General features: G+C 41.5%; 6 protein-coding genes across 7 annotated transcripts; 2 read left to right on the forward strand and 4 right to left on the reverse strand.

The window, feature by feature from the left end:
• Nucleotides 1-1,112: 1,112 nt before the first annotated feature.
• On the reverse strand, nt 1,113-4,333 carry LOC140307124 (ras-related protein Rab-8B-like). Its single transcript, XM_072385884.1, has 8 exons — nt 3,897-4,333; nt 3,259-3,319; nt 3,079-3,139; nt 2,910-2,987; nt 2,653-2,742; nt 2,499-2,564; nt 2,351-2,401; nt 1,113-2,255 (listed from the first exon to the last, which is right to left on the reverse strand). The coding sequence occupies exons 1-8, from the start codon at nt 4,018-4,020 to the stop codon at nt 2,163-2,165; spliced, it is 624 nt and encodes a 207-aa protein (XP_072241985.1). The 5' UTR covers nt 4,021-4,333; the 3' UTR covers nt 1,113-2,162.
• A 73-nt stretch (nt 4,334-4,406) lies between these two features.
• On the forward strand, nt 4,407-5,870 carry rps27l (ribosomal protein S27 like). The gene is made up of 4 exons (XM_072385885.1): nt 4,407-4,509; nt 5,291-5,399; nt 5,485-5,595; nt 5,729-5,870. The coding sequence occupies exons 1-4, from the start codon at nt 4,474-4,476 to the stop codon at nt 5,755-5,757; spliced, it is 285 nt and encodes a 94-aa protein (XP_072241986.1). The 5' UTR covers nt 4,407-4,473; the 3' UTR covers nt 5,758-5,870.
• A 26-nt stretch (nt 5,871-5,896) lies between these two features.
• Nucleotides 5,897-8,788, reverse strand: dnaja (DnaJ heat shock protein family (Hsp40) member A). The gene is made up of 8 exons (XM_072385881.1): nt 8,679-8,788; nt 8,182-8,323; nt 7,647-7,821; nt 7,449-7,553; nt 7,130-7,357; nt 6,792-7,022; nt 6,588-6,688; nt 5,897-6,504 (listed from the first exon to the last, which is right to left on the reverse strand). The coding sequence occupies exons 2-8, from the start codon at nt 8,311-8,313 to the stop codon at nt 6,295-6,297; spliced, it is 1,182 nt and encodes a 393-aa protein (XP_072241982.1). The 5' UTR covers nt 8,314-8,323; nt 8,679-8,788; the 3' UTR covers nt 5,897-6,294.
• A 1,190-nt stretch (nt 8,789-9,978) lies between these two features.
• acsbg1 (acyl-CoA synthetase bubblegum family member 1) lies at nt 9,979-14,861 on the forward strand. The gene is made up of 14 exons (XM_072385886.1): nt 9,979-10,160; nt 10,692-10,759; nt 10,910-11,175; nt 11,286-11,374; nt 11,552-11,672; nt 11,769-11,849; nt 11,937-12,086; nt 12,282-12,458; nt 12,716-12,897; nt 13,016-13,249; nt 13,338-13,555; nt 13,687-13,826; nt 14,003-14,249; nt 14,381-14,861. Exons 1-14 carry the CDS (start codon nt 10,108-10,110, stop codon nt 14,467-14,469), a joined length of 2,115 nt encoding a protein of 704 aa, XP_072241987.1. The 5' UTR covers nt 9,979-10,107; the 3' UTR covers nt 14,470-14,861.
• Nucleotides 14,712-19,582, reverse strand: idh3a (isocitrate dehydrogenase (NAD(+)) 3 catalytic subunit alpha). 2 transcript variants are annotated; one of them, XM_072385887.1, is made up of 12 exons: nt 19,499-19,582; nt 19,082-19,147; nt 18,079-18,141; nt 17,831-17,914; nt 17,557-17,671; nt 17,076-17,263; nt 16,832-16,965; nt 16,643-16,745; nt 16,450-16,514; nt 15,844-15,928; nt 15,556-15,708; nt 14,712-15,456 (listed from the first exon to the last, which is right to left on the reverse strand). In XM_072385887.1, exons 1-12 carry the CDS (start codon nt 19,523-19,525, stop codon nt 15,373-15,375), a joined length of 1,167 nt encoding a protein of 388 aa, XP_072241988.1. In that variant the 5' UTR covers nt 19,526-19,582; the 3' UTR covers nt 14,712-15,372. The 2 variants fall into 2 exon arrangements, with proteins under 2 accessions (XP_072241988.1, XP_072241989.1); XM_072385888.1 differs by lacking the exon at nt 19,082-19,147 and having other exon boundaries at nt 19,499-19,570.
• A 465-nt stretch (nt 19,583-20,047) lies between these two features.
• On the reverse strand, nt 20,048-23,718 carry lrrc61 (leucine rich repeat containing 61). Its single transcript, XM_072385889.1, has 9 exons — nt 23,388-23,718; nt 22,382-22,477; nt 22,140-22,286; nt 21,960-22,020; nt 21,640-21,725; nt 21,492-21,557; nt 21,325-21,393; nt 20,946-21,071; nt 20,048-20,817 (listed from the first exon to the last, which is right to left on the reverse strand). The coding sequence occupies exons 1-9, from the start codon at nt 23,413-23,415 to the stop codon at nt 20,711-20,713; spliced, it is 786 nt and encodes a 261-aa protein (XP_072241990.1). The 5' UTR covers nt 23,416-23,718; the 3' UTR covers nt 20,048-20,710.
• Nucleotides 23,719-24,414: the final 696 nt, after the last annotated feature.

Consider the following 24,414-nt stretch of genomic DNA (forward strand, 5'->3'; position numbering starts at 1 on the left):
TCTGCAGCGTCAAGTCAGGAGTTCACAACCAACCCAAAGCAAGACAGCTCAATGCTGCTAGATAGACTAATAGACAAAAACAGACTAAAACCTTTATCCCCTCCAAAAAGGACTAAATCTTTAAAACACTACCCAGTTGAAGACCAACCCACATCTCCTCTGACAAAGAGAAGAGCTATGAGCACCCTCACAGTCAATCCCCCTGATGAACCAGAGCAATCTGCAGAGCCCACCGTGAATGCCACACTTGAGGTAGGAACTGCTTCCTCTCCAAGGAGGGCAAAATCTCTGCAATATCTTCCTGTAGAAAGTCAGAGTCAGACGTCTCCTGTCATGAGGAAGAGGGCTATGAGCAGCATCATCTACAACCCAGCCGAGGCAGGTGATGATGTGCTGACTAAAACAATAAACCAGGGGTCAGAAAATGTGGAGTGCCAGGTACTTCCCAGCGATTTGGGCAACGTGCCTAAAAGATCGACAGTCAGAACCCTTACCCAGCAGTTTCAAACTGCCCCTGCACCTGCAGAACTGAGTCCGACTGATGCAGCTCCCTCAGAGTTTAAGGAAACTCCACCAGAATCAGAACCAGGGGAAGACCAAAGAAGGATGAAGGCCAAGAGAAACCTCTCAGACGCCACAGAGTATCTGACTGTTGAGGATGAAACGTATGCGCGATCTCACAGGTCACAGAGCTGTACTGCCGGCGACAGGAAAGCGAAGCCTTTGGTGGTCTCCAAGGAGCCGAGATCCTCCAGCAGCGAAAGAGACGCCACTGAAACCAGCAAGGTGTCAGCTGTTGGACCAGAGGATAAGAGGGAGAAGACGGAGGCAGGGAAGATGGAAGATGATGCAGAGGAACAGAAATGAGAGCAATCGATGAAAGCGGGAACAGAAAAATAAAATAGCAAGAAAGGGGGAATAAAGCCTAAGAAGAAGGACAGAACGATATTAGTGAGGTTGAAGCTGAGCTCATCTTCTCTCCATCCGTTTAGGAGCCTCTCCTCACATTAATTACAAAATGTCAGTGATGGGATGACCATTAAAAACGTCAGCATTTTCAGTCAAGCTGTTCATTTTAGATGTTAATCCACTGTAGAGAAAAACCTGCACGCTCTTATAAAGACCAACGTTCTTTACTTTTGCTACTTGCCATAGTTGCAACATACAAGAGCTTACAGAGACAATCACATTACAGCTTTCCCAAACTGCTATGTTTTCGAGTTGGAGATATGAGAAGGAACCTAAAGGATGTCTACTGTTAAAATAGGAAACACATGCATACACAATATGAACAGCAAAAACATTAGCATTCTATATATATATAGTTGCCATTTTCAAATACTGTCTGTAAACATAGTTTTTTTTTCAGATCCTGTGTGCTTGTTAGCAACCAGTCAGTGGTCTCCCAACAGCTCTCATGCAAATACTGACAATTGTACTACAGTATTAAGTACGACTTTCAAGAAATAAGCATTCCCTCCACAATCTCCTTCAAGCAGAAACCTGTGTAGGTTCCATTAAAAACTGAATAAATAATTGAATACAAAATGTTGCATTTATGCATATTTTTGTCTTTTTTTTCACAAAACTGAGACTCCTTCAAGGCAGAAATTAAGCCAGTGCAACTGAAGGCCATAAGCTTAACAATATACATGTATTCACACAGACAAATACAATCAGTGCTGAGACTTTAAAATATGTTGATCTCACAGCATCATCATAGGAAATATGACAACAGGTAGAGTTTATAAAAGGATGCTACAATATACTAAAGAATCTTTGTTTTTGTTTTCCCCATTATAAGACAATAGTGTGTAACTGATATATATGTTTTATGATATCCAACAGATGTGTTATAAATGCCAGCAGAATTACTCCCCATTGTGAGCAGGCACTGCAGGTCAAGCTACAAACCACTGCTGTTGATCGGGCACAAGTCTTTCGCATGAGCAGGTAGAAAAGAACCAGGCCTCATTCCTCATTGATCCTCTTCTGGTTAGCAGATCAGGGCAGCGTCTCATCCACCCATGAACCGGTGACCTCTGCTCGCAGTGAGGCCCTCTGATTATTAGCAGTGCTGCTGTGGCGAAGAAGCCAGAGAGGCAAGAGTCCTCTAAAACGGCAAGGTCACGCTGGAGACGTGTAAACCAGAGGAAAGCGGCCTAAAGGAGCGAGCACTTGAATAATTTAATTCTCTTGGACTTTTTGTCTGTGATCTTGACTGGTTTCCCTGATCCTCCGCCACTGTTGTCAGTCTACCAAGGGGAAGAGGTGATAGACACAGTGTAATAAAGTCAGCATTAGTCACACAAAGCGTAGCATCTATTTTAAGAGACTGTCGACTACTTACTGTCTTCGAGCTCAGATTATGTAATATGTCTCTTCCCATGGTATAAAAAGCCTTCAGTGACAGAAAAAGAAAAGCAGAGGTTCAATCTACATGTCTTGTATATTGGCCATTTGCTGTGTTACTGTCAGGGCAAAAACACGCAGCTCACCTCTTCTACATTTAAGCCAGACTTTGCGCTCGTCTCCAAGAACTTAACCCCATAGTCGATAGCCAGCTGGAGGAGATAAAATCCAATGATTTTTTCACTGACTCATCAGAAAACTGAACTTTTTTTTTACTCATGGCTGGCTGCAGGGACTCACCTTTTCACCTTTGTCTTTAGACACCTGTCTCCTGTCAGTCATGTCACATTTGTTACCCAGGATCATCTTCTCCACATCCGATGAGGCATGCTGAGACAGTTGTAAAGTCTCATTAGAGAAGGCTGATGCAAAACTCTGAGCCTCACATGAAGTTTTGTCATTTTCAAAAAGATCATTTTACCGGTTATGAATTCATTCTAGAGACAGACAGAGACAGAGAGACAGCGTTTTGCTAGTAATATAAATTCAGAGCTCACCTCTTCAATGTTCCTTATCCAGTTTTTTATGTTGTCAAAGGACTTCTCATTGCAGATGTCATAGACCAACATAATGCCCTGAGAAATCAAAAACACCAACAAAACCTGAGCTCTGATATGAAAGGGTAAGGTAGATTTACAGTCACATGTAGGAAATGAGGAGACTTACCATCGCTCCTCTGTAGTAAGCTGTGGTGATGGTGCGAAACCTCTCCTGCCCTGCAGTGTCCCTGAGAACATGAATAAAAAAAAAAAGATCAGGTTCAGAAGGAAGCCTTTCTCTCAAAGAGCTGACTCGTTACACTTTCGCTTTTTCTTAAAAGGGGAAGTCCACTGGAATTACACTTACCAAATCTGGAGTTTCACTCTCTTTCCATCCAGCTCTATTGTTCTGATCTTGAAGTCTATCCCTGCATTTGAATACACAAGTCCAGACAGAGCGGCATAAGCTAATGCTTACTGCGCTGATCACTGACATGACATCATCAAAGATGACACCCAGTCAATACAGAAAACTAGGTATTTCCCAAATACGTGATTGTGCCTTGAAGACCGAAACATCCAATATCAAAATGTGGTAGAACATCATTTAAGCAGCAGCTAAACGAGCAGCAGTAAAATATTATCAAGGTGATTATGGAAATTACAACAATATCATAGCAGCACTGATGTGCACAATATAATGTGGCAGGCTATTAGCCCTCAAAGGTCAAAAGTCTAAACTATATATATATATATACATTTTCCATATTATATCTAACCTTACTGGTTGATGTAAGCCTACAGGAAAGAATCATTTGTCTCTCAGTCCCATTGTCTAGCTCTAAGCTCATTTAGAAATAACGGATCTGCATGATATGAATTAAGAAAAAGAAAAAAAAACAAATTACAGGAATTACTGCCAGTAGAAAGTCATCTAATAAGTACAGTATAACGTTGTGTTTAATAGGTGTGAATATCATTTTGGGGCGTCCGCAGGGTACTCACCTATTGTAGATATGAAGGTGGTATTGAAGGAGTCCTCGCTGAATCTGAACAACAGACATGTCTTGCCGACTCCACTGTCTCCGATGAGCAACAGTTTAAAGAGGTAATCGTACGTTTTTGCCATTTAAACAGATCTTGTGCTCTAACGTTTCGATTTCCAACGGCGGTTGCGAGCCGGTTGGGATCACCGGTCTGGAAATCCTCAGCTGTCTGTTCTCGACGGGCGGCAGAGCAGACCGGTGCCGTGGATGGGTGACGTAATATCTAGCGTTGCATTGTGGGTAATGTAGTCCACGGCTTCAATAGATGTAGGCTAAAAAAAAAAGGAACCGTGGAAAACTAAAGGTTATTTAGATATTGTTCTTTTTAATACGTTCAACAATGTCTTGAGCACAATTAAGCGTGCAGAAATGCAAACGTTCTACCGGAACTGGACTCACACTCCAAAAAATGTGTCAAAATTGAGATCTAATATATAAAAAAAAAATAATAATAATAATGCACACGTTATAATTGTAGTGATCACAACACAGTGATAAACACGACCCTCACAGTTATCTCGTCCCGCAACACACGCATGCGCAGATTCAGTCGATCACAGCGCAAAATGCCAGTAAGTTGCAAACTTTTAAGTAATTTGTTTTTTCCCCCTCTTAGCTATGCCACCATTGCGCTTTGTGGCGGAGTTCCTGCCGTCACACAATAACGGGCCCGCGATGTAAACTCTCGCAGTCGTATCGCTGATATGTAGCAGAAGATAAAGTTAGCAAACGTAGCAGTCCGTCAAGGTGGCGTCTACTTGTAAAAACTTGTAGTGTCAAATAAAACGTGTAAACATAATCTGTTGCGAAACAGCTTCCTGCCGAGAAACAGACCTCTCCTTATTGTTTTAATGTGGTCCTTTCTGTTGATAAGTCACCACCGCTTTTAAAGAAAAGCTCATGTGTTTAGTTAAGCTGTTGTGTATCCGCATCGTCTGCATGAGTCACCGAAACGTCAACTGCAGCTAGATATTCAATTTAAATGAGATAAAAAAAAAGTTTCAGAACAAACCACTTTAACTTTAATCACCATAATTGAAATCTGAAAACACTCTCACTTTCACAGCACAGGGTGCAGATGTGACCCAATAGATCTGTGTAATCCCACAGGATTTTGATAGCTGATCTTACAGTTGCTCGTTCCGTGTTTTTTGTGCATTTCTAAATCACCTGATACTATTTGTATCTTTCTAAAAATTCAAATAGCATGGCACTGCTGGTTATCTGAGTGAATGCGATAAGCCAAATAAATTCGGTGCGTAACAGAACCAGGTGTAAACCAGGAGTGTGGAAATTCGATTTCACATTGAATATGAGCAATTGTTTGCTTTTACTTCTTTCTTTTTTTTTAAGCTGGCCAAAGACCTCCTCCATCCTTCAACTGACCACGAGCGAAGACAACATAAAAAGAAAAGGCTTGTCCAGAGCCCTAACTCCTATTTTATGGATGTCAAGTGCCCAGGTACATATACACCACAGTACATCTTACACGCATTCACACTGATACGTTACCAATTGTTAAACTGTTTGATGCCACTTCTTCAAAGGCTGCTACAAGATCACCACAATGTTCAGCCATGCACAGACGGTGGTGCTTTGTGTGGGATGCTCAACAGTACTGTGCCAGCCAAAAGGAGGAAAGGCCAGACTGACTGAGGGTAACGCTAGTATTATTATTATTACGAAAGCTACTATTGTTTAGTCATTTCAAAAGCTCTCCGTATACCACCCTGTACAACAACGACACTGTAGTAGAAAGCAGTCTAATTCACTTTGATTTCTGCTTCACAGGCTGCTCGTTCCGGAGGAAGCAACATTAAAAAGGACATTCCACACTTATTCACGTCTGTAGCCAAGTCACACGTTCCACGAATGAATTCAAAGTGCTGATCGGTCCGTCTCGGTACAGATGTTCAGCTTTTATGTGAAATTGGAAGAAAAAAAAAGACCAATAAAGAGTTGTTTTAAAAAGTTTAAATGCTGTGAGACTTTATTGAACAAATGCCCAACACCGTTTGTCATGACATCACCTTCACAGAAAGCATATCGTCCTTCCAGCTTCTGAGTGAAAGAGAACATTTGTTCCGGCAATTTGAGAAAGACATACAAAGAAAAGACTGATCTGTGATAAGAGGACGCGAGACAGGAAACAAATATAATTTAGGTAACATTAGAAACACACATTGCTGTTTGTTCCCACAGATTTTGAATAATAAAAATAGAAATTGGCTGCTGTTGGAAGCTGAATGCCACCATTTTGAGTACAGTCACATTTGGGACTTTATAGGCATGAGTCGACAGTAAACAAACAAAAACCCCCCGCGTGTAACACAAAGAAATGGGATTCAACACTACAATCACTGTGTCTGGCATTGCACTCTGGAGCCCTCATCGTCCTCCTCGTATGCTTCTCTGCCGTAGCTTTTCTGTTGTGACTGTGAGTCCACCTCACAGAGGTCCACCTCCTCCATTTCATCGGTAATCATCACATCTTCTCTGGGGGGGAGGAGTCTTTCCAGCTGGAACATGAGATGCTCTGGGAGCCAGTGTTTCTCTGGGAACTCCACCTAAATGACAAGTGATTGTCAGCCATTTGTTTCACATTTGGAGATGCGTCACTTTGAAAATTTTTTGCATTTAAGTCTCTTACCTGGAACTGAATGAGAAGCTGCCCCCTTTCATAAGGATCCTTGTAGATCGGCATCCCCTCGTTCTGCACACATTTCATGTCGTTGTGCTTAATTACCTCGCCTGTTGATAAAAATGTCACGGGTTAGTATACTGATGTGACAAATATTCCCAGCTCAGAACGCCAGGTAAACCAACTCCTGAACAGCGGACACGACCACTGTACCTGGCTGTGAACTGATGATGAGCGTCCTGTTGTCTAACGTCTCGATGGTCTTCCTGAAACCACACAGGGCCTCAGCAAGTTTGAGCTCCATCTTCATGATTAAATTTTCATCTTGTCTCTGGAAAACTGGGTGGTCCTTCTGATCCAGGACAATGATTACGTCACCCGGCTCCAGTCCAGGTTCTTGGTCGCCCTCCCCGTTAAATGTGATTTTCTGTCCATCTTTCATACCTGAAAAACAAATATTTATTTTTAGTTTAGATTGTTTAGGAAGACGTTCGCTGTTGGGACTTTTTTTTTCTCCAGACATGCCCTCGTAGATAATCGGGGTGGCTCACCTTTGTCAATGTGAACTTCAAGGATTTTCTTCTTGCGCTCTACTTTGTGTCCATTGCAGCTCTTGCAGCGGTCCTTTGAGTTAAACCTCTCGCCTTGTCCCTGGCAGTCGGGACACATGCTTTGGATTTGCTGAATCATGCCCGGTCCAATCTGCTGCACTTTAATTTGGACGCCTCTTCCTTTGCAATTGGTGCATTTCTCCAAGGTACCCTTTTTCCCACCGTAACCTGTGAATGGAGACGGGTTCATTTTTTAATGCTGCTGAACACACACATTAGTGTCGCGGACATCTGTTTTAGTTCAATCGCGAGGGCTTACCATCACATTTCTCACAAATGACGTTCTTTTGAAGTCCGAGCTTCCTTGTTGACCCATTGTACATCTCCTCCAGAGTAACACTGAGCTGGTGGACGACATTCTTCCCTAAAGGAAACAGTAAAACAATGATGTTGGGACGACTGTGCTCACTAAAAATAGAATATTGTTGAAGTTCTATACATATATAATATATTTCACCTCTTCTCTCTCTTTGCATCCGTCCACCACCTCCAAAGAACATGTTGAACATGTCCATTGGAGATGTTCCTCCGCCCATGCCCCCTTCTTTAATGGCTTGTTCCCCTCCTTGGTCATAGAGGTCCCTCTTCTTTGGATCAGACAGCACCTCATATGCTTGAGATATGAGCTTGAACTGCATATAAACATAAATAAAGGAAAGAAACATTAAGTCACTTTAAAGCATTTCTGAGGTTAGACTAAAACACACGATAACTCTCTCTGGTAGCTGATAATGACTAAGATTAGATTGATTACTGACTTTTGGGACAAGTTTTATTTATAAATCTGTCAGCTTGATAAATATGATACATTCACAACCTCTTTCTACCCTCAGTAACAGGCTAATGTTTCTTTACCAGACTCTGCAACAGAGGAGCTGCAGGACTGGATGGTTCCAGAAAGTTCCCGTTAGTTAAAATTAGACAGGACACTCCCAGCAGCGCCCACTAGCGGCACCGGGTGACACCGCAGAAAAGCTCCCCGTGTCACTCACCCGCTCTCCTTCACTCGGGTTCTTGTCGGGGTGATATTTCAACGCGAGTTTTCTGTAAGCCTTTTTGATTTCGTCCGGTGAGGCTTTTGGGCTCACACCCAGGAGATCGTAAAAGCCGGTTTCGTGGACCATGGTGATCACCCTGTAAAATAATAACGCCAGTTAAACATACAGCGTGTAAAACCTTGATTTGTCTGGGGTTTTTTTTTCCTCCCGGACGTCATCGTTCAAACCAAAGTCTAAAAAAAAAACACTAATAACAATAATAATACACAAGTTATGTTCATATTAGCCAGACCGTGTACGTATGTTAGCTTTAAAAATGACATTATGTGGAGGCTAAAACTCGGTAAGCTACCAGGCGTCTCACTTGGACAATACGTTTACACTGAGCAGCACTTGTCGTTAAATAACCAGGCGCCAGGTTGAATGAAACAACCTTCACAATGAACCAATGTAGCTGAACGGTCTTTCAAACGGGTGTAAAGGATACTTACTTGCCAAATGTCCGTGCTCCTTGCTCTGCTGGCGTACGAGTTACTCTGACTGTCGGGGGGGAGGCGGCTCCGTCTTATAGCCTCACCGCTGTACAGAACTTTCTGGAGAGCTCTGGGAGGAGAAACCGGATGTTTCGTCGGCTCCGAGCGACGGGAGTCTGGAACAGACCGGCGCATAAAAGGCCAGATGGAGGAGGGGTGGAGCTGTCATATCAGCTTCTTAAACGTCTTGACCCAATTTCCAGAGGGGTCGTGTTACCTCGATGTACAGCACAGTGGGTGGAAGTGTTGCAAAGCATTCAGCGCCAAAACAGCCCGAAATAAAACCGGATGGTGTTTCTATTACATAAGAGCAAACATGGCAGACCTTACAACTGTGTCATAACGGTGTCTGGAACATTCTTTCCTTCTCATGAATCTCATGCCATGGGAGTGTTTGGTGATATACTGCCGAATAAAGACCCCCAAAAAGCGTCTGTTTGTCTGCAGACACATTTTAGTGACTGAGGATCTTTGAGCAGACTCTCTCTCTGATTCAGCTGGCTCTGGGTTTATTAAAGTATGAATTATAAATAAGGACATTATAACCCCGGAGTGAAGTTAACTTTCTTGTTCAAAACCAACACTCCACACATTGATTCACTGGCCATACATGTTCCCAGTTTGGACTCATCTGCAGATGGTCGCAAGCAAGAAATACTGCAAAGATGATTGTAATGACTGCTAGCCCCAAACGGAATGTATTTGTCTCATTTTTGATATCCAAAATAGCAAAAATGCCAAATTAAACTGGTTTGCCTATTTGATCCAAAATAAAGCTCATGCAAATGTTCGATCTCAACTTAAATGATGAATTATGATTTATTTTGATGTTTTTCCACTATACCTGTTTCCAAAGTTAAAAGTTGGGACGCTGTGATGTAAATAAACCTGCAAAGATCTGCAAATATTTTGAACTTTTGAAAGTTTCATATATGGCCACCATGTAGAATATTATTGATCTTCGGAAGGAAATTGTTGAAATTCTGTTTCAACGATTTGTCTCAGAACATTCAATATATTTGTCCTAGTTTTCTGTTAGATACAACATTTTAAGATATCAATGGTAGTCAGTCATTTGACAAAGTTGTCTAATTTTAGTTGTATCTGATTAGAAGTTTCACGTTGCCTCGACTGCATAAAGACGACGGGCTTTTCGGAAAAGAGCAAAGTTTTGTTCTTTTTCTTTTTTTCTTTGTCGCTTGTCAGCGTGTGATTTGGTAAAGAACATAAGAAAACTGTTTTACACATGAAAAGACTGAGCTCATTTAAATTCATGACAGGGCCCCGTGCGAGCCGTCCAGTGCAGTGGATTTCAGATGTGTTTCACAGCCACAGAAGACTTCATGAGGTGTGCTGAACTCCCAGCAGGTGACCCGCTACCCTTAGAATGAATATGGCATTTCCTGAAAAAGAAAAGGTCACTGATACACTTGAGGACAGGTAAGGCACTTAAAATAGTTATTTTTTCTTTAAATTGAGCAGAGATAAGAACTGCGTTTTGTCAAGTTGTGGGACGGGCTCTTAACATTTTTTCCTTTGGCCAGATTTGTCAGTTCGTCTGAAAATTCACCACCATACACAAGCGCTGGGAAAGCTGAAGCTTTTATCTCTTCTTTTTGACTAACTTCTTCTGTGTTTGCCACTTTTCCCCCACAATGCTGAAAGAACATTATTTCCCACCAGATGTTAACCTTTACCAACCCATGTAGGTTAGGAACTGACGCTAAAAGTTACTGCAGTTCGCTGCGCAGAATGTATTTTGTAATGAGTTGGAGTGGACAGTCTTTTGACTCATTGTATAAACTCCGTCCGACAAAGCAAAGGGGGTTTAGCTGTGCCAACACTGACATTGTATTGTGTAAACCAGGCAGCTGAAAATTAGAGCCATGTGATGATATGAAAACAGCGAGTTAAACCCTTGCCAGCATTTGAGCCGCACTGTACATGCGCTGTTTCCTTTGTGCGTTTCAGTGCGGCGTTCACAACTCAGGAGCCTATGGCACAAGTGCTGTCAGGCAGTGAAGTGCTGGTCTCTGGAGGTGAGATATGAGAGCATGAGCCTGTTGACTGAGAGATCTTTCACTGTGATTCTGGGATCACTGTGGAAGCTGTACTTAGCTCAGCTTTGCTTGTTCTAAATGGAAATAATTGGGTCTGTTTCTTCTAACGCGATTTTTCTCTCATCGCAGGAGAACAAGAAACAGAAAGACTTGCCTGCACACCTCTTGCCCCTGCTCATTCTCTGTGGACCACTGACGTGAGAAGCTCGGTCAAGCTGAGGATAGATGAGGGATGTCAAGAGGAACCCATCACAGTTCATCAAATGTTCAAGGCCTCCGTTGAAAAATACGGAAACCTGCACGCGCTTGCCAGCAAGAGGACCAGCAAATGGGAAAAGATAACGTTCTTGGAGTATTATCAGTTCTGCAGGAGAGCCGCCAAGAGCTTTGTAAAGGTACAATGTACATGATATAGACCTTCCCTCTACAGAAAATGCAAAGTGACACTTTCAATGTTTTAAAAGTTTTAAAAGAGAAGAGAAAAAACATGTGTTGATGTTTGCAGCTTGGTTTAGAGAGATTCCATGGAGTGGCAATACTAGGATTCAATTCAACAGAATGGTTCTTCTCTGCAGTCGGTGCCATCATGGCAGGGTGAGAAGCACCAGACTTGTATTTAGCAGGACACGAGTCTACCAATAACCATGCGTATCATATAGTTGTCAATGTTCATTTATAATTTTTTTCACATTGCTGTTGCAGTGAGACAGTCACCAACTTCTTTTTCTTCCTTCTCAAAATGATTCTTGTTGCCTGTATTATTCCTCACAGAGGAGTAATGACAGGGATTTATGCCACAAACTCACCAGAAGCTTGCCAGTATGTCGCCAGCGACTCCAAAGCTAACATCATTGTGGTAGAAAACCAAAAGCAACTAGATAAGATATTACAGGTACTGTTAAATGTATATGCATTTATGTTAATTATATGCATGTCTTTATTGACATAAGAATAAATAAACACAAAACTCTCACGCTCACTATCATAGATACAGGACAGATTACCCCATTTGAAAGCCATTGTGCAGTACAGTGGACGACTCCAGCAGAAGGTCTCAAATCTCTACTCAGTAAGTTCTTTGGATGCCACGAACAACGCTGTGCACCAAATGACTGTTCAGTCTGTGTTCAAATGGCATACTGCTGTTTTTGGATAGTGGGATGAGTTCCTGGAGCTGGGCCTGGATGTTTCTGACAAACAGCTGGATGACATCATCAGCGGTCAGAGAGCCAACCAGTGCTGCATTCTCATCTACACATCTGGCACGACAGGCAAGCCAAAAGGAGTCATGCTCAGTCACGACAACGTAAGCGTCCATGCGGTTAATGCTAATCCACACATATTTGGACATCTCCAATGCTCTCTAGAACCATAGGCAAGCAGTTGCATGTGTTAATATCACGTTGTTACCTGTGGAAATGATTTTTAAATTACTTGGAAATGCCAAAGGCTACACCAAATAGTATTCTGTATTCTATGCCTGACTGCAATGAACACATAGATCACTTGGACTGCCAATCGTGCCAGCAGAGTTGGAGACATGCAGCCAGCTGACACTAAACAGGAGTCAATTGTGAGTTACTTGCCTCTTAGCCACATTGCTGCTCAGATCTATGATCTGTGGGCAGGCATCCAGTGGGGGGAGCTGGTGTACTTCGCACAGCCAGATGCCTTAAAGGTAAAAGTTTAAAAGATTTGAAAAAGATTTGAAAGACCTGCCAGTTAGTTAAAATTAGCGTAGTAACTTTAACATGTTTGTTGCTGAAAGTATTTTTTTTAGATAGCGTGTTTGATATCTAAACAGTACTAACTGATTGATCTAAAAACACAATATTAGCTGTACAAGGGAAAAAAGCGGAATAATGTATCGAACATTTTTGGACAGCGAGAACACGGATAAGTTATAAACTGTGACTTTCTTTCCCAATTTAACAGGGAAGCCTGATAACTACTCTCAAAGAAGTTTGTCCAACGTCCCACATGGGCGTTCCACGGGTGTGGGAGAAAATGATGGAGAAGATAAAGCAGGGAATTAGCCAGTGTGGATATGTGAAAAAGAAACTCATGACATGGGCAATGTCAGTCAGCCTGGAGGCCAATCGAGGATGTATGCTAAAGTAGGTACAGAAAAGGTTCAAAAAGGTTTTAGGACAAATAGGCTTTTGTAATTGATGCCTACAGATGGTTGATTTAACCTCATTTCCAAGGCTTTTGTTGCTTTGTTTCTTTTCTTAGGGATGATGAGAAGCCATTCCTCCTCTCCCTGGCTGACAGTCTTGTGCTGCAGAAGCTTCGGGCAGAGCTGGGCCTGGGTTGCTGTCAGAAGTTCTTCTCCGGAGCAGCACCAATCGGAAGTGAAACGGTGCAGTTTTTCCTCGGCCTAAACATCCACCTGTACGAGGCCTATGGCATGAGTGAGAGCACAGGACCTCACTTCATGTCGGGTCCTAATGCCTACAAACTGCCCAGGTAAAAATTCAGGGGTGGTACAAATCCTGTCATATGAATTTCAATCCTTTGAGTGCCAAATAAGAGACAAAAATGATTTTTCTTATAGCTGTGGTAAGGTGGTGCCTGGCTGTCGATACAAAACGGCCAACGTGGACTCTGAAGGAACAGGGGAAATTTGCTTTTGGGGACGTAACATTTTCATGGGGTTTCTCAACATGGAGGACAAAACAAGAGAAGCTTTGGATGAAGACGGATGGCTGCATTCTGGAGACCTGGGGAGAATCGATGAAGAGGGCTTCTTGTACATCACAGGAAGGATAAAAGGTGTGTTTGCTCACATAATGCTTTGACATATTTGAGTATATGTTGTCCTGGGCAACAAGACATTCCCTCCTCTGTCCCTGTTGTGAGTCATAAGCAGCTGAAATGTCAGGGTGCCCTCTATTCCTTCTTAGAGTTGATCATCACTGCCGGAGGGGAGAACGTTGCCCCTGTTCCCATAGAGGAAGCAGTGAAAAGGGAGCTTCCTATCATCAGCAACGCCATGCTGATTGGAGATAAGAGGAAGTTCCTGTCCATGCTTTTAACTTTAAAGGTAAATTTTCACATTTTCACAAGAGCAAGGTTTCTGATTTAATGCTGCTGCATTTTGTTTGAAATCCCTTCTTAGTGCAAGCATATAGCATTGGAAACACTAAATTATCTGTACTTGCAGTGCGACTGTTTTATATTCACAATGTGTGACGTTGAGGCCATAATATTTTATTTCAGTGTTGTGACAATGCAGAAACCCTGGAGCCAACTGAGGAGCTCAGCATGGAGGCTGTGGAGTTCTGCAGACAGTTAGGCAGCCAAGCAACTAAAGTCTCTGACATAGTTGAAGGAAGAGACAAAGAAGTGCACCGAGCAGTTCAAAAAGGCATTGACAGAGTCAACTCCGCAGCCATCTCCAATGCCCAGCGCATACAAAAGTGGACTATTTTGAGGAAGGATTTTTCCGTTTCTGGAGGGGAACTGGGTAAGAATAGCAGGGCCTCAGCCATCAACTGCTTCATCATAGCATAAACAGTATGTAGCCACCTTACAGGTATTTGAACTATGTAATTACATTTTGGGACATCAGCTTATGATACCATTTTCTCCTTCTAGGTCCAACAATGAAGCTTCGTCGCCCTGTTGTCATAGAGATGTACAAAAAAGTTATAGAGAGCCTTTACCAAGTGGTGTCGTGTTCTTAAGGAGATGATTGTGTAACTGTGCAAAACAAATCACACCCTTTTTGAGATTGATTTAATTACATCTTCATCCTGTTTGCAGGATGCACAAATAATAGCAGGACTTTAGTTTTCAAATCAATTTATTTAATATTTTAATTAGTAAATATATTCACAATGGTTTCATAAACTCCCACCATTTTAATGTGTCCCCCACCCCCAAATACTGGAGTAATTGTATTTAACACATATTTATCTCTAGCCAATTCTAATTCTACCTGTTAACATGCGCGACAGGAAACGACATTTTGTGTACATATCTGTTGATATTCAGTGTGCGTTTGAAATCAGTTTGCATTAAACACAATAAAACATGGTTGTAACTTTTAAAAGAATAAATAACAGCGGCTGAAACGTCCCACACACAACAAAAAAAAGTCATTAGCATAACTCCATAAATAAAAACAATTCAAAGTCTGGCATTTCTGTTGGCATCTTCCTTTACACATTCATGCTCAAAATGTGAAGATTTTCTTTTTTTTTTGTTTGTTTCAGAAGCTCGATTTAGTTCAAAGCAGTGTTCTTTAAGCATAGCCACAAACACGAACAAAGACCTGTTGACAAATGATTGTTTCTCAAGCTATTATCTGGATTGTGTTTTAAAGTGACAGCGCCGAATACATTAAAGTTCAAGTTCGGCCTTTACCACAATTTACAGCCATCGCATACACAGAAACTGTTGGTAAAAGGTTTTAAGACAGTTATTTGCAGGAATGTGCAGGAAAAGGAATGAAGACATTCAGGATCTCAAACTCCTGAGTTTGAATAAACAATATGGTTGAACCACGAAGATACAGTACAACATGACATGATGAAATCAGCTGACCCAAATCCTAACTAGTGCCTCCGGGGCCACACTAACTCTTTTTAGTCCATGTCCCGCACTCTTTGACATATAGCTTCTGTGAATTCTGAGCACTTGGAGTTCCCTCCCAGGTCTTTGGTTAGAACCTTGGAAGAAGAAAAAAAAAAAAGACAACAAAAGCATTATGAATCATAGAAGGATTACAACAAACACAGCATGTTTTTATTTTTTGAAAAGTAGATTACCTTTTTGTCTCGAATGGTGTCAAAACAGGCAGTTTCGATTGTCTTGCCGTGGCCGTGCAGGCCCATGTGCCGCAGCATCATGACTGCACTGAGCAGCAGAGCTGTGGGGTTGGCCAGGTCTTTTCCTGCTATATCTGGAGCAGTTCCATGAACCTGGAAGGACAACATTTATAATGCTCCGTCACTGTGCTTGAAATTTTGATAAACACAAAAGTCTAGACACTTTCAATTTCTATTTTGATTACACGAGTACCTGAAATTTGTCAAACTGAGACAGAAACAACGTACCGACTCAAATATAGCCACACCGTTTGCCCCTATGTTTCCACTAGGGGTCACTCCCAGACCTCCAATTAGTCCAGCACAGAGGTCACTGTAACAGTAAACAGTTAAGTTACCTCTGGATCTGTTGGTGGCATAATTTGCTTTGTCTTTTCAAATCTTTACAGGTCAGATAAGCAGAGATCACTGTGGCTGACATTAAAGGGGAACTCCAGTACTTTTAAACCTTATTTCTGGCATGAAATACATTTATCTACTCACCGAGAACAGTTTGGCCAGTTTCACCGTTAGCTCTCCTATAGCCGCAAGTAGCCACATAACAGCACCTATGAGCTAACAGAGCTATAGTACACGTTCGTTCATTCATTCTTCTTAAAGTATTGGTGAAATAAAGAGGCTGCATTGTCCCTGCCCCATTAACTCCGTTATATGGATATACGCCGATCGCGAGTTTTCTAAATACCTTTCGAAGGACGCCGACTTTCGTGAGTAGATAAACGTATTTCATGTCAGAAATAAGGTCTAGGTTTAAAAGTACCGGAGTTGCCCTTTAATCTCCAGTAGTTGCTACAACAGCACATTATAAGAGATTCGGTGGTACCGATTACTAACCTCAAGATGTCTCCGTACAAATTTGGCATCACCAGAACATCAAACTGTGTGGGATCCTGTACCATCTGTAAGTGTACATCGACAACGTCACCGACCGTTACAGGTGTTAAGAATGCAACAAAACATCACCTGCTATGCATTTAAAATGCACACACAACCAATCTAATTTCCCATAAAAGTTATCAGGGCTTACATTAAGGCACACAGTGTCCAAGTACATTTCAGTGAATTTCACGTCTTTGTGCTTCTCAGCAGCCTCTCTGCATTTTCGAAGGAAAAGTCCGTCCGACATGCGCCTACAAAAAGATGTCAACAGAGACACTTTAACTCCAGCAAACGGCTTTGAAATGACTCACAGTCATCTTTAATGTGTAATACGCACATGATATTAGCCTTGTGAACAGCAATGACGCTGGCCCTCTGATTGTTTCTTGCATACTCAAAAGCATATTCTGCAATGCGTTGGCTGGCTTGTTCTGTAATGAGTTTAATACTCTGCACAACTCCATCGACAATCTGAAATGAGAGGCATTAATAGTGTCCGTCTTACAAAAGACTTCATATGAAGGAAACAATCAAACAGCACCTAATGACTGAACAAGTGGTGTGTTGATAGAGGGTCTTACCACGTGTTCAATCCCGCTGTATTCTCCCTCAGTGTTCTCCCTAATGGTAACCAGGTCCACACCAGTGTAGGGGGTTTTGTAACCCTCGATAGACACACAGGGGCGTACGTTAGCATAGAGGTCAAAGGTTTTCCTCAGCAGCAGGTTCATAGAGGGGTGGCCGGCCGCTATGGGTGTCTTCAAAGGACCTGGAGGTTAAATAATTCAAAATTGCCCTTCAACACAGAAAAAGGTATTTATCGTTATCATGTTTGAATGACCTGTTGTGTCCCTGTTACATCTAAAAATCTCTTTCCAACAAGAGTGCAAAAAAAAGGGGCTCATTGGTGTTGTTTTATTGGTTTGGCCACGTCTCTAAATGAGGTTTAGAGTTAGGGTCAAGTGCAACATTTACACAGACAAATAAAAGTATGAACACACGCTGTAAAGGTCATGACTGTTGGGAATGGCCTACTGGTATATGAGCGTGTATTTTCGTCACCTTTCAGGCCAATTTTGTTCCTGTCCATGGATTCTTTGGCATCTGGGGGAATCATCCACCTGCCACCAGGTCCTTGAATAGCTGTAACGTTTCTCTCTTCCCACTGAATAGGCGCCTAAATCAAAGGCAGATGTACAGGACAGGCACTGAATTAGTCTCCATAATGCAGAATTTCATGAAGAAATATAGATTTGTTTTAGTATCAACATTGGAAATAAATTGATCTGTATCACTAGAACTTTATTGATTGATTTATTTCTCATCCAGAACTAACTTTAGCTGCTTCAAATATCTTCATGACAGCAGCTGAGATCTCTGGACCAATTCCATCCCCGGGGATTAAAGTAACAGTTTGCATCTGTGAGACAAAAGAGAGACAAAAATGATCTTCGAGAACGCAAGAATGATTGCACTCTTAAACACTAAGTAATGCCATGAATGTTAAAGACTAAAACAGACTAAAGTAGTTATGTAATCATTATTACAATAAAGTACTATAGCTTTGGAAATAAAGATATATACCCCACGGATGAAGGTCCTGGATTGTGGAGTCTCATTCTTCAAAGCGCCAACTACCCGTGACACCTGCCAATCAAACATCAAACATCACAAACATTTTTTCCCCCAATTCAAACTATCTCACAATGGACGTTATAAACAAAGCTACGAAGACTGTTCTAGCTGATATGTTTGACAAATGATAAAAGTCTTGATGACAGGACTGTAATGGGACGTGAAGGGAATTTAGATAAGTGGTGCAGTAAAATGAATAAATGTGAGCAACTGTGCTGTTGCACCAGTCCTCGGTCACTAAAGTAAATCTACCTGAAGCAGTGCAATACACGAAACACTCGTGGTTTTTACTTTGCAGGTAAATACACAATACATAAACAAACCACAGAGGACAAATTCAACTTAAAACCTAAAGCCTCGCTGCGCACTCTGAGGGGATCTTGTGGCTCTGTAGGAAGAATTTTGCTGGCGGGGTTTGAGTACACTTACCTTATTACAAGGAAAGGTCACTGTAATACCAATACGAAATTGGTCTGAGTGATCTCCTTTATCCTATCATCAAACATTTTACCTCTTCAGACTTTCCCCTTTTCCATGCACCTTGTAAGAAGCTGAAATTGTGCCAGAAACCTTAGATATGTTCCAGTACCTTGCAAAGACACTTTAAGTTGGTTCCTTACTTCATTAGCAATGTATGGTTTAGAGCCTGTATTCAACCGCAAAAGGCCTCAGACAAGGCCATGGGCAAACATGGCAAACTGAATGTCGTGACGTAGATAACAAATATGAAAGGTGGGGAACCCTTTGTTTGCAGGCGACTATAAAACTTGTGTCAGCTCAGCTGAATGCACAAATTGCACAGCGAATGTCTGTTATCTTTTGACTTGGAAAAGATGGCTATACCAGATGACGATTGCAGATTTATTTGCATTACTACTAAGGGAAATGGCTAGCTAGCTCTTTTTTCTACCGTCGCAAGGACAGTCAACATTTCAAAGTATGCTTAACTTACTTTCTGTGGTTTGATTTTGTCCTTGTCATTGATGGATAAACCCAACTTTCTTAGAAGATTTACAATCTGTAGACGATAGACATGTGTTGCCATATCTTAGCTTTAACAGAAAATATTCAACTTGAGCAATCAGCTACAAACTGTTACAACGATGCTTTATGATAAAAACTAAAACATCTAGTTAGCTCATTTGCTAACTGGTTAGCAGTCAAGAGTCGTTGCTATAGTAACTAGAAGCAAGCAGTCTGTGAGTTAGCGGTTAGCGGAATAGTTAGCACTGCATGTACTGTATTTGTGCCTACAATCTATATCTGTGTGAATGGCACATTATCCTGACATGAGCTGATAGTTAAGACATAGCTTCAAGTATTATGTGCCAAACTTCAGGCAGATCTACATAAATTCACAGGTACATACCGCTGACCTCCACGCCTTCCCTGCCATCCTGAGCTAGCCAAGGTCGACGCAGTCGTAGCTGCACTTGTCAAGCTAACGGCGTAAGAAACGCACTTCCGTATTTCAAAATAAAACATTTATTGCTTAAAACACAGTTAATGTACTTTGTGTGAACTTCAATACATTTTTCATCGGAAACTTCGAAATAAAATGGATTATTCGTAGTTATCTACCGCTCTGTCCAGTTCTCATTTCTATTCTGTCTGCAACGTTAAATACAGGATTATCTTCTCTTCACTCTTATTGTCTTACGGAAGGGATACCGTGTTTCACTTTGCATTTATTCCATCCTAACAAGAGATAAACCAGTCTGAACACTTTCTTAAAATAACAAGGTTTTATTTCAAATTTAAGTCATACAAGGGACTAAGCTACAGTTGCTTAGAACGGGACAAGTGTCGGATATCCGGTTGCTCAGAACATTCAGAGAAAAACTACCACCAGCAGGTGGCGCGACTGGACTGTTTCTAAGACACCACCAATTTAACGATGAGCATTCAGCCATAACGATTTTTTTTAAATCTTTCTTTTTTTTTTAATCCTTAGAATACATTCTTTGGCTCTGGTTGTGTAGGAAGTGAGAGACATTGGTGTGTCAGTTGTCAGAAACGAGAGAAATAAAGAAAATTAACGAGGTGCTCCTTTATAGGTTTATAAACACTATTTTCCCACAATTTGTTTGTACACATAATACATCTTATGGTATAAAACAAGTAGAAACCGCTGACACAATCATTCACTTTTTGCAAAAAATGCAAGAAAGAAAGCACACAGCGCAGGACAAATAAACTCTCAAAAAACAGCAACGCTAAATGGAGAAAAAGCTCTTAATAACCAAGGACCTACAGTGTAGGAATTCTCAAAAGCAGCATAGCACGGTACAAAATGCATACTGTGCAAGTTAAGACATCTTTGAACCGAACTGTGGGGTATCAGTATGGTTAAAGGTTTTCAAACCACCCACGTTATGTCTGATAATAAATGCATAGGATGCATGTAGTTACAGCAAAATGTCACACATTGCAACACAGAGCATGTGTGTCAGGCAATGATAATCATCAAGCATTTTTGACATAACCGTGGTTATTTGAAAAAGCTACAGTACATTAGCCGTGGTAATTTGCACAACAAAAAAAGTTGCCAAATACTGCACACAAACAGTGTGTTCCCAGCTCAGATGGCATATTGCTTTGGTTGCTTCTTTAGGCTCATGGATCTCTCAGTCTGTGAAATCACGTGAGTGGCTCTGTTGTTGAGGAGTCTGCATTCATGGAGAACGTCTGCAGACAGGAAATAAAATGAATAAATAAAAAAAAAGGCAAGGATTACACATGAATCCCCCCACACTAGAAATTCAGCACCGTTAATGATTGGTGAGATCACATGCGACACCTCCTATAGCGCTTACCGTTAAACTGCTTGTACGCCTCTTCAATAATGGCATTGTTCGATCTCTTTATGTCCCAGTAACTATCCTCTACCCATGGCTTGCAGTCAGGGTGTTCAATAAGCTGTCCGTTCTTGTATGAGGCGGCTAATCGTGTCGAGAAAGACAAAAAAAAGTTCCGTAAAAACAACAACAACAGCATTTTTTTCAATTTAAAGTAGGGACGGTCACAGCTGGATCACAGCTGGATCACAGATGTAAGCGGTGTAATCGGGACGTTTTGTACTTTCAATAAATATTACAGTGAAGTGCTAAATCTGGTGAAGCGTACGATAACGCGTGGCTAGTCGTGCACGCGAGTATGTTGCTGAAAAGAAAAAGAAAAAAATACAACAAATACCTTTAATGGTATCGTCAATGTCTTTGCATAACTGGTACAAGTCACTCCCTCGTCCGACAACTCTTTCACCTACAATTCGAAGCATTTTATGAATACACACAGGTCAATGCCTCACCCAGCGACACATTGAAGGAATAAAAGAAGAGGAAGAAAAAGAAGTATCTCACCATCCAGCACTTTGATGCTGGGGAACATCTCAAGCACGACGGTTCTATAAGATGTGTTTCTGCAAACTGACAGAAGAAGAAAAGCGTCATCCTCAGCTTACTCACGAAGGTTCTCTATCCACGGGAACGTAGCGTCTGCAGGAATTACCTGGGTTAGTGTAATTGTACGTGTTGTCTTTCAGACGTATGTTTTCTAGCTTCCTCAGGGAAACAAGGCAATGTAGGCTCTCGACACTGCCGGGAGAACGAGACAGTAACAAGATTATTAGATTCTATTAAATGAGCTCACAGGTTAAACACCAGAGACAATTTGGACAGCGCTTTTTTTTTTTTGTATGACCGATACCACATAAGAGTACATAAGATATATTGAAGAATTTCAGTTAAAAAACAAATCAACCACACAACAAAAGACTGGTTTACTATGCTATTAACGAGCAAATCTGCAGCACGATCATGCATTCATACCTAGATATGATGTTACCAGCCACATTTAAATGCTGCAAACTTTCACAGCTGCACAGGGGCTCTGGACATGCACAAGAAAATGTAGAAAAAAAAACGGGATAAACATTAGATTTTTTTTTATAGATATGCTGGAAAAAGAAAAAAAAGGTTTTTTTTGTTATTTCGTGCCTGAGATCTCACCTAAATTGGAGATCCTGTTCGCGGACAAATTTAAAACAGCAAGAAGCCGAAGAGATGCCAGAGGTGTTAAATTAGTGATATTATTACCGGATAGGTCCAGTCTCTCCAAACTTATACACTCCCCAATACATCCAAGATCATGTACACCTGAGAGCACAGGATGAGAAAAGTACAAGTTATAATACAGTTAAAAATAACTGCCTTTATCAGCGATCGGTGCTAATATATGGATTTAATCTTACCAAGACCTCTCAGTTTGAGAAACAGTATGGACTCCAAATCGAACTCCCCAGTACGTGATTTGAGCAGCACAGCCGTTATCTTCTCACAGTCTGCATCTGAAAGAGAAAAGACAGCACACAGAAAAACATATTCCCTTTTCTACCCCTGTTGATGCAGTACAACCACATAGCCCCCAAATCTGTGAGTCAGCACTGCAAAAGAAAATGCTGGAAGCGTCTGTGAGCAGTGGGTAGACAGCCCATGCTGTCCTCCTTAAATGGGGGATTCCAAGCCAAGCAGTGCATGAATTTCATACCTGACAGCACACGAGCATCTCCTCTGCCAGGTCCAGTGGAAAAGGGTCACAAACAGGGAGATGAGTGCAGTGTTATGTAATATCACACTGCTCACAGGCAGCATGGACAAAGAGCTGAGGGATTTCAATTTGCTTTGGTTTGCTTAAGGGATGCCAGTACTACACGCAATTCTCCTTCAGAAGCACTCGCTCTCTTTACCAGATATAATGATGTGTGTGTCTGCTTTTCTCCACACCACCCTGTAACATCTTCAAAATGATTTCGGTCCACTTAAATGTTAACTGTGTTAGTAGTGGTAGGATGTAATGCCACTGCAAAACAGGAAAACATAACTGGGCGGGGGAAAGTAGGGACACCGAACGTGCGTCTTGCATTGCACCTGCAAAAATAACGGTAAATTCGGCATCACAGTAAGCTAACAGTAACGTTAAATGTTGTTAGCCTGTTAGCAAAGAGCGTCGTTCGTGTGAAACAGCTGCGTGAATTCATGAGGATGATTCAGCCGGATGAAAGTGGGTGGGTTATTGAATAAAGGCGGTAGCAAGTCTCCCCCCACTCCCCTTTTTTCTTGTGATGACACACGTAAGACGTGGTGTAACAAACAATAGGTTGTTAGTTTCACCTTATTTTAGGGACACAGCTAGCTACAGTAGCATGAGCCGCTAGAGGCTAGCGTCGCGACATAGCAACAAGCTATCCATCAACTTACCTTGGTCTTTCTCTCGCTTAGAGTCCATCCTGGGTAACTTAGCTATTTACAGAGCTACAAACGCAACAAAGAGCAACAGTTTAAGCAGCGTAAAGCCAGGCAGGTTTTTTTTTTCTGGATGAAGTGTGAAATTGTCATGTGTCCCGGGGTGCAGTCAGGACACCCTTTACTGTACTGCTGAGCTGTGAAAGCAGGCAGGTGGATTAGAGATGGACATCAGTATCTGCAGCACAGCGGGGGCGACATGCTAAGACTGAGGCGGTGATTGATGGTCAGATGTGGGCTGACAAAAGTGTCTGTTAGCAGATACTTCAAGTGCAACAGGTCCTGTGTTTAAGTTAAAAGTTTTTGCTCCTTCATCAGCACAGAGGAAAATTGCCCCTGTGGGGTTTGTGATGGAAAGAACAACATCAAATGGGGAACTATTACTGTTCCGACACACTTTTACTGTTCACGAGTGGCACATTTTATGCTACTAATACCACACGAGTTACATTTAGGATAAAGATTGAACACAATTGATAATATAACCTTTGAAATAAAACGCAAACTTTAAGCAGGCTTCAGAGTCAGGGTCATATTTCCGATGTTTTTGAGATCTTATTAAGTCCTTCAGATATTTCCCCACAAACTGTATGAGGACATGAGGAAACTGGGGAACAAAAAGTGTCATCTGATTATGAAATATTCCAAAATGAAACGTTAAACATATTCCAACTCCAAAAAATAATTTTACTTTTATTATATTATATAATTAAAATTTCCATAATGAAACTGACTGTCTGTGAGAATACATTCATTGATCAATTCATATAATAGATGATGAAACTGTTTCAGTATCTACACATTTGATACATAATCCTCGACAGTTTCACTACCGTCTATTGCACTTTATTTAGTCCCTGATTTCGAACTCAACCAATCAGGGCTGAAAAAGCCCATTATAACAGACTGGATTCATTGTACTGTAGCAGAGTAAATTACTGGATATATACTGCATCATTATCATTGTTACCGGGCCTGATAT

Source organism: Leuresthes tenuis, unplaced genomic scaffold, assembly GCF_036924035.1.
Source record: "Leuresthes tenuis unplaced genomic scaffold, fLeuTen1.0.hap1 SCAF_5, whole genome shotgun sequence".
Taxonomy (NCBI): domain Eukaryota; kingdom Metazoa; phylum Chordata; class Actinopteri; order Atheriniformes; family Atherinopsidae; genus Leuresthes; species Leuresthes tenuis.